The 24,184-nt window shown below is 37.2% G+C and overlaps 1 protein-coding gene across 2 annotated transcripts in view; it reads right to left on the bottom strand.

The window, feature by feature from the left end:
• Positions 1-14,678: 14,678 nt before the first annotated feature.
• Positions 14,679-24,184, bottom strand: part of LOC148873502 (conserved oligomeric Golgi complex subunit 1-like) — a 37,144-nt gene continuing 27,638 nt past the window's right edge. For both annotated transcript variants that reach the window (XR_016105225.1, XM_088965336.1), the window contains 2 exons: positions 19,558-19,729; positions 14,679-15,293 (listed from right to left, as the gene is read on the bottom strand). Coding sequence is in view for 1 of the 2 variants with exons in the window: in XM_088965336.1 (XP_088821462.1) it covers positions 15,120-15,293; positions 19,558-19,729 (346 nt within the window). In the remaining variant the exon portion in view is untranslated. The remainder of the gene's footprint in view (positions 15,294-19,557; positions 19,730-24,184) is intronic.

Genomic DNA, 24,184 nt, shown 5'->3' with positions numbered 1-24,184 from the left:
ATATGATAATATCATCCACAGAGTACTAATAAAATCTTTATGGCTTTAGAATCATGGTTGAACATTGAGTGGTCACCTGACATTATTTCATTCCAAAATTCTTCACCACTTCACTATACTTCCCAAACCAAGCACGGGGAGATTGTTTCAACCCATAAATTTCCTTTTTCAATCTACACACCTTATCATCTTCCCCTTGAGCAACAAACCCAGGTGGTTGCTCTATATATACACCTCCTCCATAAGGTCACCATGGAGAAAGGCATTTATAATGTCAAGTTGAAACAGGGGCGAATCATACATAACTGCCATGGCTAATCATACTTAACCAATCTTTGGCATAGGAGAGAAGGTCTTCATATAGTTCATTCCATACAATTGAGTATTTAATAAAATACACCCATTTAAATTCACAACATGCTTACCTGAATGAAGAGTAATGAGCTCCCACATGTGAGCATGATGAAGAGTAGAAAGTTCCTCCTCCATTGCTTGATGCCACCAGGGTAAATTAAAAGCCTCATGGACATTATTGGGTATAGATATAGAGGACAATAGAGAAACAAACTAGTGATGTGAAGTGAAAAGGTGAAAAATCGAAACAAAATTGAACATGGGATGTAGGGTACAGCTACGTTTACCTTTCCGTAAAGCAATGAGAAGATCAAGCTTTGAAGGTTCTCAGATAGGGGTAACAACAGGATCCGGATCCGGGTGTTAAACAATGTATGACCTTAGCCCCAATCAGAATGATGTACAATATGACATTTAATGTAAATGAATAAAGTACATATTTGATTCATGTTATCATGGTGTGTTTCTGTGTAATACCCTTAAACTGGACACATAGTTGATTCATGTTAGTTTAGAATCTTCACAGTCGTTGGATAGATCTGAGGAGATTTATCTTGCCAAGGCTGACGCTGATGTGCCGCCAAGTTCGATAGGGTGGCTTGTCTCAGCTGCCAATGTGAGACCTGAGGTACATGCAGTGTGATTTTTCTTGAAACCTTGAACCAGACCAGAATTCTAGTATTGCCTTAGACCTTGGAAATTGATAGGAAAAACTGGAAGGTTACACCTGACCCCTACACTCGATTATGATACTACACTAGGTGTTGGATTGGGCTGTCTTTGATATGTCAATCAGTGAGATCCTTAGAGAGGGTGAAAACTTGGTATGTTGGGACAGTCTGAGAATTCATCTGAGTGAATGATCATAGTGACAGGATTAGCCTCTTTGTCGGACAAAGTGAATGCTCGGGGATTCACTCTCTCTGATGGAAACCTAAACTACCAGCAATTGATTTCAACCGTTGAAATTTGTTTTGCAAAATATATTTATATAAAGATACATACACACACACACACACACACACACACACACACACACACACATATATATATATATATATGTGAGTAGAGAGTGCATCAATGTACCTTACAGTCGAGGGAGATGTCATCTCTTGTCGGGTAGTGTTTTATCATTATGGGCTGAGAGGTCAAGTGTAAGACCATTGAGGGTAATACCTGATGGGCAAATATTGCATCTGCCCATAGTCCTTAGGTTTTATAAGGTGGCTTGACCCAATGACCATTTAGTGTAAATGTTGGGCCCATTAAGAGCCCATGCTGATGGACTAAGGGGTTCACTATTTTCTATAGTGAATTCGGCCAGGCCCTATAATAGAAGCTAGGCTGAACCCATGTGATTGATGTGTATATCAATGTTTGGATCTCATGCCATACAAGGATAGCCAACTAAGTAGTAGTTAAGAGGTTAAGTGAGCACATAGACTTAATGGGCCTAACGCCCAATTCGAATTGACTTGATAAGACTTATTAATTAGGGGCGGTTCTGGGATTTAAATCAATAGATAGGATAAGGGATTATCCCTATCCACTCAGAGAGTCCAGATCCAAATAAAGATTTGGATCAGGAAACTCCTAATTTGATTAGGAAGGTTGATCTTTATCTACATGTAAGATAAGGGATTATCCTTATCTCTTAAAAGAGTCCAGATCCAAATACAAGATTTGGATTAGGAAACTCCTAATGGGATTAGGAGATGCTCTTTTTAAAGGCTATAAATAGAGGAGAAGGGTGAACCTCCAAGATACAATACTCAGTTCACAGATTACAAAGATAGAAGAATCTATAGTTTGACTACTCCAGTCTTTTGCTCTTTCCTGCTTTTGTCGCCCCTGTCAATTTGATCTCCACCTGTGGGAGTGATCAAGAAAGGTTCTTGATATTACTTTTTTGTAGAAAAGGTAATCTAAAGTCGTGCTCACCAGCCCTCCATCACATTCTTGCTGAAGAATTTGGTTCTTGCTGAAGAGTCATCCTATTGATTTTGCTCCACCTTACACTGTGTCATCTTCAGTGGGAGTAGTCTTTGGTTTCCTCCTTGGGAGTGAACACATTCGTTGGGAGTTACTGTTACTTCGCATCAGGTATATCTCTCTCCTACCTTTTTGGTTACAGATCTAGTCCGGTTTGGTTTCAAGATTGATCCTTGAAAATGCACTTTTCTAAAATAGGAAATGTGATTCCCATACGGGAGAGAGAAATTTTTGAAGTTTCGCCCAACTTTCCTGCAGGGTTCGGCCATCTATATGATGGATCTCTCATCCCTTCATTGGGGCGTTAATGGAAAGGGATACAATATGGGGAACAAAATAGAAAAAGGAAGACCAGACGTGAAGGATGAAGGAGGGCATTTGATTAACAAAGAAACAAGCAGTAAGTACAGCGTCACTCCATAATCGTTTAAGAACATTCATATAATGAATAATAGATCAAGCTATTTCAAGGAAATGATAGTTCTTTCATTCAACCACCCCATTTTGTTGAGGAGTAGATGCACATGTAGTTTGATGAATGATGCCATGTTCCAAATACTGTTGAAATGAAGTAAAAAAAATAATCACGACCATTATCTGAATGAAGAAATTTTATTATAACACCAAATTGCATACGTCTTTTAGTATGAAATTTTTAAAAAATGAAAAACAATTCACTCATTTCTTTCATTAAATAAATCCATGTCATTCTCGAAAAATCATCAATAAAAATGACAAATACGTGTAACCATTATAAGACTATTTTAATCGGACCCCAAACATTTGAATGAACTAAAGCAAAATGATTCAACATATCTAGGACTGAAGGAAACCCGATGGTGTTTACCATACTGATACGACTCACACTGTAAAAAAGACAAATGACTCAAGATAATACAATCCACCAGCCCCATGCCCTCCACCAATTTTCTTCCCCATCTTGAGATCTTGAAAAACATAAAAGGAAGGGAAAAATGTAATAGAGCAATTAAGGGTCTTAGTTAATTTACTGACATAAGATTGAATGGAAATTTAGGTACATATAGAACAAATGATAAAGAAAGAGATGTCGTGTCAACATTACCAATACCATAAATGGGAAAATATGAATCATTGGCCAAGGTAACTGTTTGAGATATAAAAGTTTTAAAGAGAGAAAAAAGCACACATAGAGTCTGGGTCATGTGATCAGAGGCTCCAGAATCAATAATCCAGTGAGAGGGTTTGGGTGCCAGACAAGTTATACCTGAATGTGCAACGGTGGTTGTAGTATGTTGTTAAGTATTTTGAAGGAACCTCTCATACTCATCCCACGGTACACTCTTCATCTCCTTCTTGGAAGCAGATGTAGATTTAGAAAGTGTTTGTTCTATCTATTGGTTATCACTAACATCAACCCCACTAGCCACTACATAACTAGCCCATGTAGAAGGTGGTCCATGGAGATCATAACATAAATTCACTGAATGTCTTTCCCTGCCACAGTGTGTACACTTCCTAATAGAGTTGCCTCTTCCTTTACCACGACCTCCCTCTGAATCACGACCACCACCATTGCCAAACATGGAACCACCATGGCCCCCTCGAGACGCACGTCTTCTCCCTCTATTACCACGTCAACCTCCTCTAGCTACTATAAATACTGATCTGCTAGACGGTGTGGTACTCTTTGTGGATCCCAAAGAAATCCTACGAAGTCGTACAAATACTTCCTTAAGTGTAGGAAGAGCTGAACCTCCCAATATTTGTGCTCTAACTTATTCATACTATGATTTCATCCCTAGTAAGAACCTAGTAACATCCAGTTGCTCCCTCTATTGTTGTTGAACCTTAACATCTGGAGTTAGGGGATGATAGACATTGGGTTCCTTTCTGAGGTTTCTCATACTAGCATAGTAATCTTCTAGGGTTTGATTCCCTTACTACAGATTGAAATACTCCTGATAGAGTTGATATACCCTCGTAGTATTATCTTGTCCAGAATAAAACTTCTTTCCATGTTCCCATATATCCTTAGTTGTATCTAAGAACATAAAGTTGACACTTATTTTGGGTTCCATACTATTTCACAACCATGTCATGATTTAGGCATCTTCTTATTCTCAGTCATCAAACCCTGGAGATTCAGCAGATGGTTTATCTTCCTTCACATGTTTCACTTGCCTCTTTTCCTTGAGAAAAACTTCCATTGATTTGGCCCATCGCACATAGTTCTCACCATTAAGTTTAATTGAAGTCATTTTCACACCTAGATAGTTTGAGGAATCATCACACCAGATTTCTTATCACTACCACCATCTCTAGTTGCTGCCATTATGTCCCCTGATGCTACTTCTAATGCTAAATCCTCAATTACCAAACGAGTACTACTGTTAAGGCAACACTACAGTAGTCTCGAAAACACTGATAACAGTCTCACAACCAATCACAATCAATAAACATGATGCTTCAGACATATTCGACTACCATTCAGGTTAAAAAGTTGTTGTAAACTACCATTCAAAAATATTTAGCCACTCCTTCCAGTAGAATTTTTTTTTCTTTTCACACCACTACTAACAACTCAAAAATATTAATCACCATGATAGCTACTCAACAACTCAAACAACCACACACAAACCCTCTTGAAACTACTCAAATAGAGGGTGAACATCACAAGCACCACTAGACGACTAGGGCTGTCACACATGGTGACAGCAGTATTAGACTAATATCCTAGGGCTACCACACCTTCCTAACACTTGTAATAGGGATTGCGACAGTCCTAAAAAAATAAAAAAACTGCTATAATTACCAGATTGTGTACCTCAAATTTCGTAGCCCAGAGAAGAAGAAAAGATGAGAGATCACAGGTTAGGAAACTTGAAGCCGTAGCCTTCTTCTCCTTCATTTAGTGCTCTAATACCATGTGACAGTAGTTGTTTCAGAAGTTCAAACTAGTAGAGAATGAAGAAAAGAGAGAGAGAGAGAGAGAGAGAGAGAGAGAGAGAGAAGAAGAAGAAGAAACAGTCAAACTTAGTAGGCTTAAACCCTACTAGTCGACCATAAGTATGAATTATGTGCTAATTAGTGGAGAAAAAATAAACTGCCCCCACTTAAGTATGGGACAAAATTACTATATAAGTAATATTAGGACTACCACATCAGCATATAACTTAGACATGAAGAAAAGACTAATCTACCCTTATTCGACCAATACTAACAATTATTATTATTATTATTATTATTATTATTATTATTATTATTATTATTATTATTATTATTATTATTATTATTATTATTATTATTATTATTATTATCATTATCATTATCATTATCATTATTATTATTATTATTATTATTATTATTATTATTATTATTATTATTATTATTATTTATTTACTTTGGTGCTACACAACAGGAATAACCCATCCCCCAATGGAATTTATTTAATCCTAGGTCTATGCTACATTGAGTCAAAGATGTAGCCCATCCTACATCCCCTTAATCAACCATCCTAGGTTTCACCATGATATAAGCCTCAAGTGGTGTTTGATTGTACTTTTCAGACGTCTGAATCTAAAAATGTTGTTTTTCATACACCACCTTTGTTTCGGGTTGCATTTGAAATACGATCTAAAAAGTTTTTTCAGATCTGAAATTTTAAGACTCAAACCCGTCACTTAACACACTCAGACGCATTTCAGACATGGCCTGAAGTCAAATATACCCCTCCCCATTCGATCTCTCTCTCTCGTATTCATACCACTACCTCTCTCTCTCCGCTCTGTCTTCCTGCCATCGCCATTGCAAGTGGTTCTCTCTCTCTCTCTCTCTCTCTCTCTCTCTCTCTCTCTCTCTCTCTCTCTCTCTCTCTCTCTCTCGTCTTCCCACCATCATTACTACAACTTGTAGTGGCGGTTCTCTCTCTCTCTCCCTTGTCTTCCCACCACCGCCATGCGGCGATTCGATGAGTACTAGTAATAATAATAATAATAATAATAATAATAATATTATTATTATTATTATTATTATTATTATTATTATTACTATTATTATTTTTTTTATTATTATTTATTATTTGTATTATTTCAATATTATTTTGAGGTTGAAATTTATTTTTTATGAGATAATGAAAATTGAACTCAACATTTCCAAATAGTATGTTTTAGGGGTAAAATAGTAAAATCAGTAAATTTCAGATGGTAAAGGGTTGATCCAAAACAAACAAACTTATGGATTCAAAGCCTCTAAAAAGTAGAAAAGCACATATGCTTCTTTTTAGATTTCAGACAAAAAATATCTTTTAACTTTTCACATCTGAAATTTCAGATTTATCAAACGCCACCTTAGTGTTGATCTAAAATTAGGCAAACAACCAAAAATTGGAGCATTTGGATGTTTAATCTAAACTTTTATGCTCGCTTCTAAATTTTTATCCATTGATTTATTGTATATGGCTTAGCACATATTATTATAAAAATGTACGAGGATAATGCAACCTCACCTAACACTTCCTGCAAGTTTGGAAATTTATGTTAGGGATTTATTTAGCAAGGATGATCATGGATTGGACAGGCTATATAATTTGCTAGTGGGGTCAGGTTAGGTTTGATTGAGTTCAACCTTAACTCAAAATGAGTTGCTACCCACCTTGACCCAACTCAATATTTTTGGATTAGGTTCAATCAAGTAAGGCTTAGGTTGAAAAAAAAAATCTTCTCACTTTTAAGTTTAAGGTCATATTTGGGAGTGCTTATGTTAAAAATAAGTGCTTGAAAATAAGTATTTATTTGAATAAGCACTTATCTGCATTTGGCACCCAACTTTTTCAAATGCTTATTTTAAAAAATAAGCACTTATTTCATATTGGGCGTTTAGTAGTCTTTTTCTCCAATAAGCACTTAATAATCATTTGTGACTATTTTGTCCTTTATTTTCTTCCAAATTTTATGAAAGTACTTTTACGAAAGCATTTTAGGAAAAACACTTTTATAAACTAGTTTCATAAAACACTATAATAAAAGCACTACGAAAATGATTTTATAAAGCACTTTTGTAAAAGTACTTTTATGAAAGCACTTATACGAAAGTACTTTTATGAAAGTACTTTAGTAAAAGCACTTTTGTAAAAGTACTCTTATAAAACACTTTTATGGAAGTACTTTTATAAAACTACTTTTATAAAAGCACTTTTATAAATGTACTTTTATGAAAGCACTTTTATGAAAGTTCTTTTATAAAATTCAACTAGGGATAATTTTGAAAGAAAATTTTGAATAAGTGCTTAATAAGCACTTAAAAAATGCTAGAAATTTCAGCTTAAAAAATAAGCACTTATTTCGAGCTTATTTCCCAAACACCAATAAGTGCTTAATGGTGACCCAAATAAACACTCCCAAACATGGCCTAAGCCGATTAAAGTTATATATGGGGACAAAGTTATGGTCCTATGCCATTGAACTTAAAAACTAGGGGTGCAAATTGAATGATTTTGGATCGGGATTTTGAAAAAATTTGAGCCGGGCCAAGTCTTTGATGTTGTTTAAAATCTCCAAATTGAGTACTGACTAGCACCCCTATGAAAAATAACTAATGACCACTCCATACTAAATACAAGGCAACTATACCTATTTTTTTGTTTGAGATTAATTTAATTTGGATTTCTTATATAATTTTGAGAAATAAATCAAGTTTAATGTGTAATTGGTGTTGGCCCCAAAAATACAATAAAGTCTTATTTCACAATAAAATCTGATTTCACCTTCAGAATATGCTATTAGTATTTTGGAGTCGCAATACCATGTTGCTAGTAGTTGATTACTACACTACACAAGTGTGAAAGATTTGCTAGTAATCGACTTCTATCTCAACAAAACATGGAATAATAGCATGAATAAGCTAGAAATAACCGAAAAACATCAAGGCAATCAAGCAAAGGCAAATAAAACAAGTGTCATCAAGAATACAAAGAATTTACATGGTTCGGCCTTATCGCCTATGTCCACGGGAGAGATGAAAACTATTTTCACTATGAAAGAAAATGAAAAATAGTACAGGTACCTTATGACTTGCAACCCAAACCAACCTTTAACCCTTGTACACACGTTATCTCTTTCCTCCATCAACCCAAAGAACAAAAACAAGTCCATTCTTACACCAAGAACACCCTCTATCTCTCTCTCAAACCCTACATACAAAAAGAAACTTTTTATATGTAAAACTTTCTTTAACCTAAAGAGAGACCGCACCAATCATTACATTAAAAATAATCCAGCGGTTGAAAATTAAGACACAACCCCAACAATCTCCACCTGGCTTATTTTTCAATCACCTTGGAGATTGATTGTGCCTCCACTTATTCATAAATACCACAAACCTCCATTGGCCTTGTAAAACACCACCAACTACACATAACATAAGTCATTTAGTCCTAACTCCACTTGATTCAAACAAAACAGTCAATGTACAAGTGTAACTATACTCGAGTTAACAATCCTAGTTAACTCCAAAGAGGAACCTTGATCCTTACTCTGTGAAAGAGACTCTTCATGTGGCCACACTATCTTGCGCACTTTGTTTCCAATATCCCATCGAGGTTGTGGGAGCCACTATACTCCCAGCTAGATAATACAATCCTTATATTTTTTTTCCTTCATTAGGACTATACATCCGTGTGTGATTTTCATGTCTCCACCTACATAGCAAACCTTGGAATCCAACCGGTTCAGTGATATTAGATTCCTACATATTTTTGGAACATACGTCACACCTCCCAAAATGTGAACCACCATCAAATATTTTGATCTTTATTGTCCCAACACCCATAATATTACACACAGATCCATCGCCCAAGGAAACAACACATGTCTTCATCTCTTGAAATGTATAAAAAATATTCCTTCCTAGAGCAAATATGCATAGAATACCCAAAATCTAAAACCCCCTCATTTAGAGAAAAAATGCACATACCTTTAAAGGCTATGAAAACGTCTCCATCATCATCTGATGCAATTGTCACCCTTCCATATTCATCCCCACCCCTTTTTCATGCAGGACAATCTAACAAATATGCAATTGTCATGCAAGCAAGCAAAGGCAAATAAAACAAGCACCACCAAGCATACAAAGAATTTATGTGGTTCGGCCTTATCGCCTACATCCACGGGAGAGAAAAACTATTCTTTACTATGAAAGAAAATGAGAAACATTACAAGTACCTTGTGCCTTGTAACCCAAGCCAATCCTTAACCCTTGTACGCATGTTCTCCCTTTCCTCTCTCAACTCAAAAAAAAAAAACAAAACAAAACAAAACAAAAACAAAAACAAAAACAAAAAACAAAAAAAACAAGAGAAAAACCCACTCTTACACCAAGAGTACCATCTTTTTCTCTCTCAATCCTACATACAAAAGAAGTCTTTTATATGTAAAACCCTCTTTAACCTAAAGAGGGACCACACCAACCATCATATTAAAAATAATCCAGCGGTTGAAACTAAGATGCGACCCCGACAATTAATGACTTATTTCATGTAAATGAAATGGGATCCATATCATTAAAAGTTTTTTATGGTTCATTTTTTATTTGAATTAAGAAATTGAATTAAAGAAAGTACTCGCATCATTTGAAGTAGGTAATATTTCTTGATAATTAACCACATGTCTAAGGTGAGTACTTATTTTAAGAGTGGAGTTAATTACTCTCACTTTTTTTTGAGAGAGAGAGTGGAAAGAGTCACTATCAAGATGTTCTTTTATAGAAGATAGGTATCCCACTTTTCTAAAATTGAAAGCCGATGAAGTAAGGTTCGAAATATCTACGTGCATATTATATCGATATCCAAAGACATGATCACGTGGCATGACTGGATTTGTTACACTTGTGTCAACAATGTATTGTGATGCATCACATTATATTAGTGGATACAATTTTATGCCAATCAATACATGTGGATACATTGCATAAGTTGGCATAATATATGACTTTTCAGTTTTCTCATAATTTTTTAGATTTTTCACAACTTTATCATTATGTTTTATGTTCTAAACTGGTTGGAAATTATTTCTTCACTCTTAACTTGCAAAAGGTAGGGGAAAGAAAGGAAAGATAGGGAAACCCATGCAAGATGTGTACAAACTTTCTTTCGTTTCCTTACATTTTCCTTCAAACCAAACACAGCATAAGTGCATGGGCTTTTTCTAGCCATCAATCTCATATTCAGGCATGGCATTTATAGGAATGGCAACGGAGCAGGTTCGAGGTAGGGATAAAATTTGTCCTCTATCCCTGATCCCCGACGGGGATGGGTTCCCCGCAGGGACCCAAATCTCCAGTTTTTTTAAGATAACAATATTTATTTGAAAAATAAATTTACTTAAAATAAATAAGAATTTTAAATTATAAATAAATTTTTAAATATGTTTTGATATATATATATATATAATATAAATAATATAATAATATATATTTAATATATAATATAAATAATATATATATATATATACATAATCGAGGTCGGGGCAGGCCGGAAACCTCAATCCCCATCCCTGACCCCGACCCCGATCGGGAATTCCTATTAATCCCCATTCCCATCCCCGCCCCGCCAAAACAATCCCTATCCCCAATCCCATTGAGTTGGGGAAGTCGGGTCCCCGCCGGGTAGGGTTGTTCACGGGTCGGGTTGGGTCGGTTTACTGTGGTTTTTCCAACTGACCCGACCTAGTCGGGTTACCCGATATAGAAACCGAAACCGATCTAGTGTTAAGCAAAACCGATCTGGTCGGTTTGAGTCAGGTTGGGTCGGTTTGGGTCAGTTTCAGTTTTAAGTTCATCCCTGTGATAAAATCATGCTAATTTTAAAGATAGTCATAAATTGAACATCAATTCAGCCATCTCCTATGATAAAATTTAAATGAAAAGTTAATCATAAAAGTTGTTCATTAATCACTATTCACTAATCCAAAGTTTCATGCAACCATTCAAAAACTAGGTGGCCTAATGGGCATTGGAACTTCATGTTTGAATTAGGAACTAAGTTGGTTCAGCTCGAGTCGATTTTGATTTTCTTTTGTGAAAATCGAAACCAACCCGAATCATCAATTTAGGAATTTGTACAATCCAAAACCGACCCATACTGATAAAAACTTGGCCGACTCGAGTTGAATCAGTTCGAATTGATCGATTTAGTCGAATTGGGCCTTCTTATGAACAGCCCTACCGCCGGGGATGCCATCCCTAGGCATTTAGGATAGAACCATCATCAATTCCACACGAAATGTATTATATACTGATAGCAACGGGTCCCACTCTAATATGGTAATTAATAAAGTAAAAAAGGTGGCTTGTTGAGATTACTAATCTTTCGAAAACTCCTAAAAATGCTGGGATTAATAACTACGTGCTTCAAATTGGCAAATTCTTAGTGCTCCAAATTCTTGATATTCCAATTAAAGAAATTAGTAGAAAAAGACTTGGATGGGTATCTTGGAAGTTTCTTATGCAATATATGTTTAAGGTTGCCTCTGGAACCTTCTACTTTGCATTTTATAAGTAATGTGGGTATGCAACTTCAAGGCTGAATTTTTGGTTTTTCTTGATGGCAGGCCTGTAATCAGATCGGACGGATTGGATGTACCTAAATCCGAGTTCGATCTAATATCCATAAGAGGCATATTCAAATTGGACTCCCTATCGAATTCACCGGATCTCAGATTTCATCCGAACCTGATCTGATGTACACAATCTGAAATCTTTCTGACATTCTTCAACCTCATTATCATTGGTAAAACAGCTAATCCAATCTCAAACTAATGATACAAACCAGAAGCTTCATAACAATCAATCCCTACGACAGAAAATCAGAAGCTTCATAACAACCAAATCACCACTCCCACAAAACAAGTAGATTTAAAGCAGAAAGCAAGTTCACCTCAAAACTTCCATTACTCATATGAAGCAATTAATCCTCAACAAATTATTAAAATCTTAGTATATGTTTGGTATTGATGCTACAGTTGTAGCACCTTTTTGTCAGAAAACGGTGCTACTGATGTGTGGTTGGAAGCATATGCCTTTATTTTTGTTTGGAATCGTTGCTGTCAGGTAGGATATTTCCTGGAACAGTAGAAATTTTTTTTATTTGGTACCAATGCTTCAGGAAACGTTTTCAGCACTGGTACCCATTATCTAGTGCCACATCACTGTCATGTTGATAGCAACAAGCTACAGCTCCAGGAAATACCAAATTTAGTATTACTCCAAGCCATGGCTTCCCGATTTCTTAGGTGTAGCTTGGATCACCATTTTTTATGAAAAAACAGTTCTAAACAAATGTTCGTTTCTTGGAACACCATTTTTTCCAATATGGCGCTGATGTAGCACTGTTGCTCCAGGAAAAGGCAACGATGCCAAACATCATCTTAGTTGTGGATTCTCAGTTAGGGTATTTTGTGAATTATGCATATATAGATTAAAGTGAAAAACGAATTATACATATATATATTTTGCTTAAATGTTCTTCTGTCATCTCTGAATTGGCCGTTATGCATAGTGATGAAGTGGAAAAATAAAAAAGCTGCGCTTAACTCAGTCAACCAATCTATATATATATATAGTAGACAGTAAACAACAAGCGGTTGTAGCCGTAGTCCGGTAGCACACTAGAAAGGAAAATAGCGAATAATAGCGGCAACACCGCAACATGGAAATAAAAAGGGTAACACTACGATTCACGGTTTCACCGCCTAGGCGCCTAAGAGGCTACGAATGGAATAGGAGACAAACAGACGGTAGGCGACAAATTTCACTCTTCATAGTGGCAAAGGTTGGAAAGACCGAAAGAGGGAGATAGAGACTCATTATGGTTAGGTTTCAGAGTGTCTTGATTGTAAATGATAATGCGGAAGCCATATTTACTCATTTGCCCTTCAAGATTATAATATATTACAAGATAAGAAAGATAAGTTATGAAAATACTGCAGGGTATTTCAGACTTCTACAAAATCCAAAACAACAAAATGTACAATATATGTGCTATATATAATTTTAGTATTATAAAATCAATTGGAATTGGATTTTCAACGGATTGGATGTGGTACTTCCGAATTCAATCCGATTTTAATCAGATTTCATTTATTCCATTTGAATCCAATCTGTTAGCATATTGAGCCCATCCGAGTTCAAGATAATCGGATTGGGCCACGGAGTATCGGGCACCATTGATAGGCCTACTTGATGGTCTCCAACTTTGTCTCCATCATGAAATTGTTGAAATAGAACTAGAAAGTGACAATAAGGTTCTTGTTGAGATCATAAAAAGGTACAATTTAACACCCTTGGACAGTTGATTACACCCACAAAAAGATTAAGTCCAATCTTAGCAACATGAGATTTGCAAATACAATTTCTCGTTGCTCGAGAAAAGAAAATAGGTGTGCTGATTTCATGGCCAATGCTGCTATTGATTATAAAAGCTATGATTTATGAAATTTACGAGTCAGTGTTGCTTATTCCAACGGACCTTAGAAAACTCCATGAGGATTATATTAATATTCCTGCTTTGCGCATTAATTAGTTTGATGCATTACTTGATGTTGTCGAAGAATAATAAGAGGGTGATGTTGAGAATTCTTTTGCTCTCTGGGTTTGGGGCAAGGCGGGATATGTCCTCCACTGTTTTTCTTATGAATTTATAGCTTGTTTGGGGCTAGGTTGAGATAGTGAAGAGATTTGTATTTTTGAACCAATGCGGCAAGCATTAGCAAGGCTTTAAAAGGCTAAAGTCATAGTTGAGGCATAATGGCCCAAAAAGGTGAGGCTTAAGCCACAAAGCATTGTGAGGCCGTAAACCTCAAAAATAATAAAAAATAATAATAATAATAATAATAATAATTAAAGTTTATAAATGATAAAAATAACATATAATACACCAAGTTAGAACGATAGAAGGTACAAATATCCATAAAATAGAAGTTTATAAACAATAAGTTCTAACTTTTAAGTAAAAAAAAAAAAGTAATAATTAATCAACTAATAATTATAAACATTTTACTTTCCGTGTTTCAAGATGCAATGTTAATGACCAATTTAGAAGAAAGGAAACATATAAAGGATCATCCATATGATAGATATTAGATTTATGGTCATCCAACAATAAGGAAGAAAAGAAACAACTTAGTTGATTTGATCTATGCAAAAAAAAATCAATAAGAATAAAATAAATCCATTAAGAAAAGAACTGAGAAAAATAACCAACTTGGGATGTTAGATTTAGAATAATATGAAACACAAAGAAAAAGGAAATAAGAAAGAAATATACATACCGGGGGGGGGGCAACAGGCCTACCCAAGTATTTGGTAAAAGGTTCCGCTGATAACGGCATGCTCTCAATGAAACATAAGATCCAAGTGATTTGCACGACAGACAGATTGGCCTTCCGCTGGACTGTATCATAACTATATCTTCTGATAGCCAAATTCCTGAACTATTTTCACACTAATTTCAAAATAAAACTGCCATATCAAAGACACATTCCAATTTGCAGGCCCAACATCCTCAACTATAAGTCTATAACTTCCATCTTCTCTTTCACCTTCCTTTTTGATTTGTTGTGCACGCGTATCTATCACTCCATATATGAACGACATCTGGATGTGGATACCATCTCCTCATCAACTTCCGAGCAGTTGAATTTGCACAATATATTCCGAGTTGATGAAGAAAATAGTATATGGTACTTCACTAAATTACAGATATTTCTTGATCGAAGAAAATAGTGAACCTCATCTAGCAATCAAGGCTCTGATCTTGAAGCTGTGAAGGATGAAAGAAGACCTGCAGCTTGGACAGGGAGTATGTCACCAAATGTTGACATGGCTGCTGCTGATTTGTCCTTGAGTCTCCCAACTTGTTTATCAGTAAGCATGGAGCTGAGTTTCAGTGTACTCTCTCCAAATCTAGAACCAACCTGCCATGAGAAGAAAACTCAGTACTTGGAAAAATAACTAGGACTGCAAAGTTGCGATTATGTTTGACATCAATTCTTATTGGTACAGCGTTTGATATTTTTAACCATCATATGAAACGGTTGGCTTATTTAACTGAAATTTGAATATGCTTTTGGGGTAATAGATTCTGCGCCTTTTCATATCAGAGTAAATAAGCTGTATGCAAATCAGGACAAAGAGGGAAAAGCAACAATAAAAATAAAGTATCCCCACTTGATCATCCCCAAGAAAGGCCCAAAAGCCTCCGACAACTACACCTCCATAGCCTAAAAGGAATAGCAACTCGAAGAAAAGGAATAGTCCATGAGAGTCACTGTGTGGGGGGTTAGTTTTGAGGGTCAACAGTTGGGCCATTGGGGGATTTAGTTGGGTAAAGTCTTTGTTTTTTATGATTGTATTGGAGAAATTTTTTCTTAGCATAATACTTCTCCCTCACAAGGTACTAGATTTCAGTCTCCTCCTTTCAGACTTTTTTCCCCTTGACTAAAGATAGGGGTGCAAGTCGAGCGGGTTGGGCTGGGTTTTATGGTCAACCCAGGCCTGGCCCTAAAATTTGGGCTTAAGAGCAAAGCCAGATCTTCCCAACCCGAGCCCGGCCCGCACTGTAATTTGATGCACTTGGGTTGGGCTGGGGCCCAGGCCGGGCTCAAGTTGGTCAATGAACCTGCTCTAAAATTATATATGTATATATGCATTTATGTAAATATGTTTACATATATGTATGTATGCAAATATGTGTGTGTGTGCGTGTGTGTGTGTATATAATTTTATTGATGAAAGATGAAAATGTTACAACAACTTCCTGGAGTCCCTCACACAGGAAGAAGACACATTACAGACTCCAAATAGAATGAGTATAAAGCAGTTGAAACAGATTCTGAGATTTAAACTCGAGTAACCGACATCCAAGAAGCAAGTTTAGACATTGCTGCTGAATAAATCCACTGGATTTCTCACTTTGTTGCAGAAAATCCTGTTGCTTCTTTCAGTCCATAAGGTCACTAAAACAGCCGCAGGAATAGTTCTCCAAATCAGAACACCCTTTTTCTTCAGACCAGGTAACTTCCAGCAGTATAAAAGGTCCTTGACAAAACCAGGCATAACCCAGCCACCTTGAGAAAATGCTCTCAAACTCTTGCAGAGATCGAATAATGGATGCCAAGGTGATCAACTCTCTGGCAAGAGCCCACATAGGCCACAGTTAAGATCTGAAATCTGAACCCCTCTCCTAACCAAGTTAACTCTCGACAAGCACTTATTTAGTGCCATCACCCAAACCAGAAAATTATGCTTAGATGGGCTGACAGAATTCCACACCTGCTTACTTGGGAAATCAGAAATATTTGTTCTACTCATATTTAAGGCCAAGGACTTAACAGTAAAAACGCCATCACCATTCCATCACCTCCATTCATCCACCAGATTAACAGAGATAGGTTGCCTCTGTAACAGTTGCAGAAGGTCCAACAGCTGGTCCATCTCCCAATCAAAAAGATTTCGTCTGAAGAGGGGGCACCAGGAGATTGCATCCCCAACCACATCATAGGAATTAACAACTGAAGCATCAGGACTGTGGGCACATTGAAAGAGCAGAGAAAGGCTTCAGCAAGAGGGATGCCTAAACACCAGGAGTCCTTCCAAAACTTCAACCTATCGTCCCTACCAATCTTGAGAGAGAGGCCACCAGAAAAATCCAGAAAGGATTTCATAACTCCTTTCCAAAGGGAACATCCCCAGCTCTGAAAAGAATCCAAAGATTTACAATTACCCCAGTCCACCCCATATTTAAATGCAATTAGGGTCCTCGACCAAGCATTCCTCTCAATACCAAACTTCCAAAGCCATTTGCTGAGAAGAGAAGAGTTAAAAACCTTCAACTTCCTTATTCCCAAGCCTCCATCCTCCACAAGAAGGCGAACCTGATCCCACTTAACAAGATGGATTTTTCTTTCTTCCTCCCAACCCCTCCATAGAAAATTTCTCTAAAGGGACTCCAGCTTTTTGCTATTTTGGATGGAATGGGAAAGAGAGATAGGAAATAGGTGGGTAGGTTTGAAAGAGTACTTTTTAATCTGCCCCCCGAGGAATGATACTTAGCTTTCCAAGAGGCTAGTTTCTTTTCCATCCTTTCTACCTCTGGATCCTAGATAGCACTCAAGGTACACTTGGCCCCGAGAGGGAGCCCTATGTATTTACCAGGGAGATGGTCCACTTGCCAGGCAAGAACCTCAGCAAACTCATCCAAACAGTCAGCTTGGCTCAATGGAAAAAGAACACTCTTCCCCAACTTCACTTTGAGCCTAGAAACAACTTCAAACCAGCAGAGGATCCCAAGCATACTCTCCAACTGATCTCGAGAAGCATCATTAAAACACAGTATCATCTGCAAACTGTGGCATGTGCACCTCCCCTCCCCCCCTGGTTGATTTCAAAACCCTCCCACCGACCATCAGAAACAACCAACTTACTGAATTGGAAAAGCATTTCCATAAGACATATAAAGAGAAAGGTGGAAAAGGGATCTTGTCTCATACCCCTTGAACACTCAAAGAACTTGTAACTTGTCCATTGACCAAAACTGAAAACTTAGGGGAAGTAACACAAAATTTCATCCAGTTCCTCCATTTTTGCCCAAAGTTCATTCTTGCAAGCACAAAGTCCAGACATCTCCAATTCACATGGTCATAAGCTTTCTCAATATCCAATTTGCAAATCAGGTCTGGTGTCCCAAATCTTCTCCTAGAATCAATGAGCTCATTAGCAATAAGCACACTGTCCAACATCTGTCTCCCAGGAACAAAAGCACTATTGAGAAGGCTAATAGGTCTAAAGTCCTTGATGTTAACAGCCCCAGCCACTTTAAGAGTGAGGGAAATAAATGTGGCATTTAAACTTCTCTGCAAGGAAGCACTACTATGAAAAGTCTCGAACACATTCAGCACATTTTGCTTGATGAACTCCCAACACTTCACATAGAACAGATTTGTCAAGCCATTTGGCCTGGGAGATTTCAGCAAAGCCCTCACATTCTATAAATGTTCCCAAGATGCATCACAAAAAAAGAGGGTGTCATCTGAAAATTGCACAAGGGACACCTCCACTTCATTTCCACCTACCTTGAAACCTTCCATCAAACCACCTGAACATCTCTTTCTACATTCTGCTTAGTGCTTCAGTTGCACAAATAAATAGTAGTGGGGATAAAGAGTCACCTTGTCTTAAGGCCCTAGAACTCCCGAACAAAAAAAAACGAGAGGTTCCATTAACTAATGCTGAGAATGAGGAAATTGAAATATACACCTTTATCCAATTTCTAAACTTCTCTCCAAAATTCAGCCTCCTTAAAATATAATCCATAAACTTCCAGCTTTGTAGAGAGACTGGGCCAAATGGGCCCTAGCCCATTACTATCTTATTGTTAGTTCTTCCTAGTTGTTTTGTTTGCTAATGGGCCTTTTCTCTATGGGCCTTTAATTCTTTTTTATGCTTTTTTTGAAGTATGTTCATGAGTCGGACGCCCACTTAAGGGCAGACTTGTAATTTGTTCAATCTTAGTAAGATTAATAAAAGATAAGGGAGGTGGAAGAGGAGACCATCGAACTCTTCTTTTCTCTCCTTGTTATAATCTGAAAATATTTTACAGATTTTTATTGGACTGAATCACATTTTGGTATCAGAGCAGGTCTTCCTTCCTTTTTTGTTTTTTCCTTCTTTCCACATACACCCTTCAATGACTATTCCAAAAAGAAAAACAATTGGCCTTTGCCACAACTAATTTTAGGAATTCATACTTTTCTTCAAAATATGGCTAGAGAGGTGATCCCCTTTCCAAGAATATTCCTGTAGCTAGACCTTCTAAGCTCTAACATATTCAACATTTCTCTATCTGAAATGACTGTTAAACCACTTTTATATGACCCTAGTTTGCCTTCATTACAAACAAGAATACTGCTAAAAAGAGAAGTTCCAAGAAAACTACCAGGAGTTTAACTTATATATTCTTTACGTTGATGTGTCAAAAAAGAAAATGCCATGAATATTACACCTACTGGCATAGTCAAATTGAGAGTATCAGCAGGGCCACTTATTTCACTAAAGAAAATATTTAAACCATGCTAGATATTTTTGGCTACATCAAAAACTAAAACAAGAAAAAAGACAATGACTGTATGAGAGACAAAAAATACGGACAAAACCACCTAAAGGACAGTAAGGTCTGCATACCTCCATGAAAGACTTGAACAATGGAGCTGCAAAGCTTGAGGTATCATCAAACCCAAGCTTTGGAGTTAGTTCTCCATTTGAATATGCTTTCCAGGAGCTCGTAGAAGATACATCATCTAAGGATATTGGAAGAGATGATTTAACCGTCCCCCTTGAAGACAATACTGGGGCACTGCATAACAACCAACACGATTGTAAGAAACCACTTTAGCAGCATCAAGACTCTTGGAATAAAAAAATTTTTTAGTATAAAATAAAAGAAAAAAAATATTAAAGGAAAAGGAAAGAAGGATTTTTATGAATAATGTTAAATTTCATTAATAGACAAAAAAAAAATCTTTACAAAGAAACCCCTTCAGAGCTTTACAATGACATATGCTTCACGGGACATCATAGGAGCAACAATAGTTCTGCTACATCATGGCTTATGGATTTTTCATTCACTAGGTAACTCAAGTGTTCAAATAGAAGGGGAAACGCAGACAGTTACCATCTGGATAAAAAAAGACCATTAGCCAACATTGGTCCCAGCTATCTAGGGTCTTAGGAGTTAGGACAAGTAGATTGGATATGGTCCTAGCCTTTGGACCTGTATTCTCATGTTTGCCAACCCAAGATTTTACCATTATACCAAGTAATGGATCCTAGTTATCAGCTAGATCATCATCATTCAAGCTTTATCACACCTATATGGGGTTGGCTACATGAATCCTGCTTCCCTAGTTATCAGCTGGATGAGAGGCAAAAAGGAACGGCCTCAGCTGCTGCTTCACCATTTTAGGAGGCTGTCTTTGATCTCCAGAGTGTACATTTTTTTTTCAAATGGAAGATTCACTAATGCATTAGCTGATAGTCTTAGAAATGGACATATCTGTTTTTTTTTCATGAGCCAGCTGTTCCACCTGGATTGGCTACAAGCATCAGTTAGACAGGATTGTTTATTGCCTATCATTAGTGCCTGATTTGAAGCTTGATTTGGGTCCTCTTGCTCTTGGGGGCATTGTATGATGCTTCTTTTTATTAGTAAAACTGATTAAAAACACCATGCTCCTTCAGAAAACAACTAACTAGCCAGTCTCCCCTTCAGAAATCTTTTCTCCCTAATCCTGAAGGTCAATCTCCAAGGCCCAAAGATTCACCTTTGCCACATCTATTAGCATTAATCAAGTCTCTGTCCACCATAAGAGGGCCAAAGTCCTAAAGCCAAATTGAAAATGAAAGAAACCAACCAATATGGGGAGGAGAAAGAAAGGACTTCAAGTGAGTAATAAGAATAGTTCTCCCAATATGAATGACCAATTAGCTTCTTGGAAAGCAAAGTATCTGTCAAATGGAGGCAAACTGACTTTATTGAGGGGTGTATTGGTATCAATGTCTATGTATTTGTGTCACATGCCCGTTAGTGGGTTCATCTATCTAGGAATTATAAAGGTGCTTGAGATTAAGTGTTTATGTTGAGTCCGTGTACTGTATCCAAGTTGAGTCAATTAATTGTGTCCATAGTGGGTAGTTATGTATAGAGTGGGTGCATTGAGTTGGAACACATACATTAGTAGGGCCAAGTATTTAGGAGATAGTTGTAACAATGGGTCAGTAAGAGCCTATTTAAGTTGTAATTCTCCTCTTAATTAAATTATTATGAGAATTATCATTTGTTAATTGTGAATTATCTCTTTGGAGGTCTTCGTCTCCCTTGAAGTAGACAGAATTCACATTACATCCCATTTAGGAACATAACAATTTGCTTTCTCTGTATCCCCCACCAGCTAGTTTGGCAGCTAGGGGTGTCAATTGGAACAAATTCAGTCCAATACGATCCAGTCCAATATGAGTCCATTACAAATGGACTAGGCCTAATCCAATCTGATGAATACTTTGGACCATTTTGGACCAGTCCAATTTAATATCTGGACCATCCAATCTGTTCAAATTAGTGTTAATTAGATTGCTTCCAACCCAAACCTGGTCCATTGGCATTTGTATTCATATTTTCTATCAATGGAGTGGACATTGGTTCAATCCAACCCAATCCAATATAAATCCATTACGGATGGACTAGGTCCAATCCAATCCAATAAATACTTTGGACCATTAAGTCTGGACTGGTCCATCCAAATTGATTTTGATTTGGACAGGGTCCAACCCAAACCAGTCCGCTGACACCCCTAATGGCAGCTAATATTGAAAAGAAAATAAGATTTTTTACGGGGCTGGAAAGATGAGAAGAAATATCACATGGTTAATTGGAGCAAAGTATGCAGACCAAATAAATTGGGGTGGCTTGGAGTGAGAAGATTAAAGGATATAAACTATGCCCTCTTAGAGAAACGATTTTGGAGGTTTGGGGAGCAACCAAGCAACATGGAAGTCTTTGGAGAAGAGTGATCCACAATAAATATGGATCAAGATACTTGGGTTAGGATCCAGGTGTCTTCAGCCAGTTTTATGGATGTTCAGTATGAGAATGAATTGAGAAAGCTTATAACCATTTCAGTAGAGGGGTGAGATACAAGGTGGGTAATGGCAAAACAGTAAAATTCTAGAGGAGTCAATGTTTTAAAATGTGGAGGCATGATGCAAGGCATTCCACTAGTTGGAAGTGTGAGGTGTAATTCATAATGCGAGAGGCATAAGTCTCCCGAGTACAAGGAGGCATTAGCCCCCTCAAGAAAAGGAGGAGGAACAGGAAGAAAAAGAAAAAGGAGGATGATTTTTTTTCTCTTCTTTCTTTTTTCTTTTTTGAAATGGGTAAAGTAACTTTTTATTATCAATAACAGAATCAATTTCATTAATAGGTACAGTAACTATTATTAAAAAACAGATGGAGCGCAACAGGCCCCCCAAGGAAAATACCCTGACCGAGCACAACCAACAACAGTACAACAAATTACAGCTCCCACAGACTTCTAGACCTCAACAGCACCCCCCAGGTTATGCTGCTGAAGCCCCTTAGCAGCTGAAACCCAGGAAACCAGCTTCCCAAAAGAAAAGCAATTAATTGCTCCACTTCTTTAGAGGTCTTCTGGAAAAGCCTGCTATTTCTTTCAGTCCAGATAGTGCTAATCACTGCAGCCGGAACAGAGACCCGAACACTGCTTGCATCTTTGAAAAACTTTGAACTTCCCATCCCCAAAGAAGGTCCAACACTGTGTTAGGCATTACCCAAGCCATCCCCAGTGCTGAAATATAGTGCAACCAGAGACGGGAGGTAAAAGAGCAACAGAAGAACAGGTGATTTTTCTTCTTTCTTTTTAATGTAAGATGTCCTGTATTAAGAGGAATGAAGATGAATAACATTAGCCTTCCCCCCCCCCCTTACTTTTCCTTTCTTTTCTTTGTTTTCTTTCTTTCTATATGAAGCGGGAAAAAGGTGCATGAGGCATACCAGAAGCGTCTGCCTCATGGAAAAGTGCATCTGAGGCATACACCTCAGTCCTCAGAGGCATCAGCTCCTCCAACATATGCCTCGGTGTTTTTAGGGTGCCTCACCTAGAGGTGCACCTCTAGGCATACACCTTTTAAAACATTGGGAGGGATGCATGGTGTGGGGACAGACCATTAATAGAAGCTTTCCAAATTTATTTGAGTTGACAGTTGACAAGCAAGGAGATAGGCAGATTGCTTACAGTATAAAAGAGAAGCTTGGTGTGGGCACCACAATTCAGAAGAAATTAAATGGTTGGGAAGTTGGTTCTATGGTGGAGCTGCTGTAAGGAGGATACGGATGTGAGAGAAGTCAGGAAAGTTTCACTTTAAATCTTTTTCTGATAATTTGGCAATTATAGATGGACAGGAGGTTCCAATTAACACAGTTTGATGTAAAAACATTCCATCCAAGGTAGTAAGACTTCAGTGGATCAAAAAGAGTGCTAACTCCTTTGCAGATGCCTTAGCAAAATAGGGGGTAGGAAGGGCTCAATCTATGTGGGCTTGGTTGTAATTTTTGTGTTTTTGTTGTCCTTGGGGAGGGCTAAGAGAGTTTACCTCTCCTCTTGGATGTTGTAATTGTTGTTCTTTATTAATAAAATTTCTGTTATTGATAAAAAAAAATAACATTCCATCCAAGGTGATATTGTGTGTGTGTGTGTGTGTATGGACTGCTTAATTGAACAGATTCCTCACTAGAAATAATTAAGGGTGTGGCTGTATCATCAACCAAAAGTGTGCTGTTAGAGGAGGCTGATGAATCAATGAACCATATTCTCTGATGCATTGCAGATTTGCACAGACTATTTGGGGGAAGCTTATGGGCATGTTTGCCATTAAGGGGTGTTGTCCACAATATGTGGTCAATTTCTTAAATGGCTGAAGAATTAATGGCTTGAGCAAGGGAAGGATAGGGAATGTTAAGTGGAAAAAGCTTTTCAGATGATATTACACAGGTTTCATTCATGGCTGGCTGTTCATATGCCATTTAAGGGAAGGACTCAATTCATAGTGTGTCTTTTGTATTATGAAAATCTTTTTGTAAATTGCAATAGTATAGTTTATTAGCACTGCTGGAGCAGTTTTTTTTTTTTTAAGTTCCCTTTGTACAGCCTCTTGTTATACAAGGAACGTTAGAGGTGCAAGTATTGCATTTCATAAGCTTGGCAAGTTTCTAAGTCTGTTGCAAGATTCTAAAATA

Source organism: Nelumbo lutea, chromosome 1, assembly GCF_056320005.1.
Source record: "Nelumbo lutea isolate HS-2025 chromosome 1, American lotus-T2T, whole genome shotgun sequence".
Classification (NCBI taxonomy): Eukaryota; Viridiplantae; Streptophyta; class Magnoliopsida; order Proteales; family Nelumbonaceae; genus Nelumbo; species Nelumbo lutea.
The sequence above is the reverse complement of the archived record's forward strand: the minus strand, read 5'-3'. Positions and strand labels throughout refer to the sequence as shown.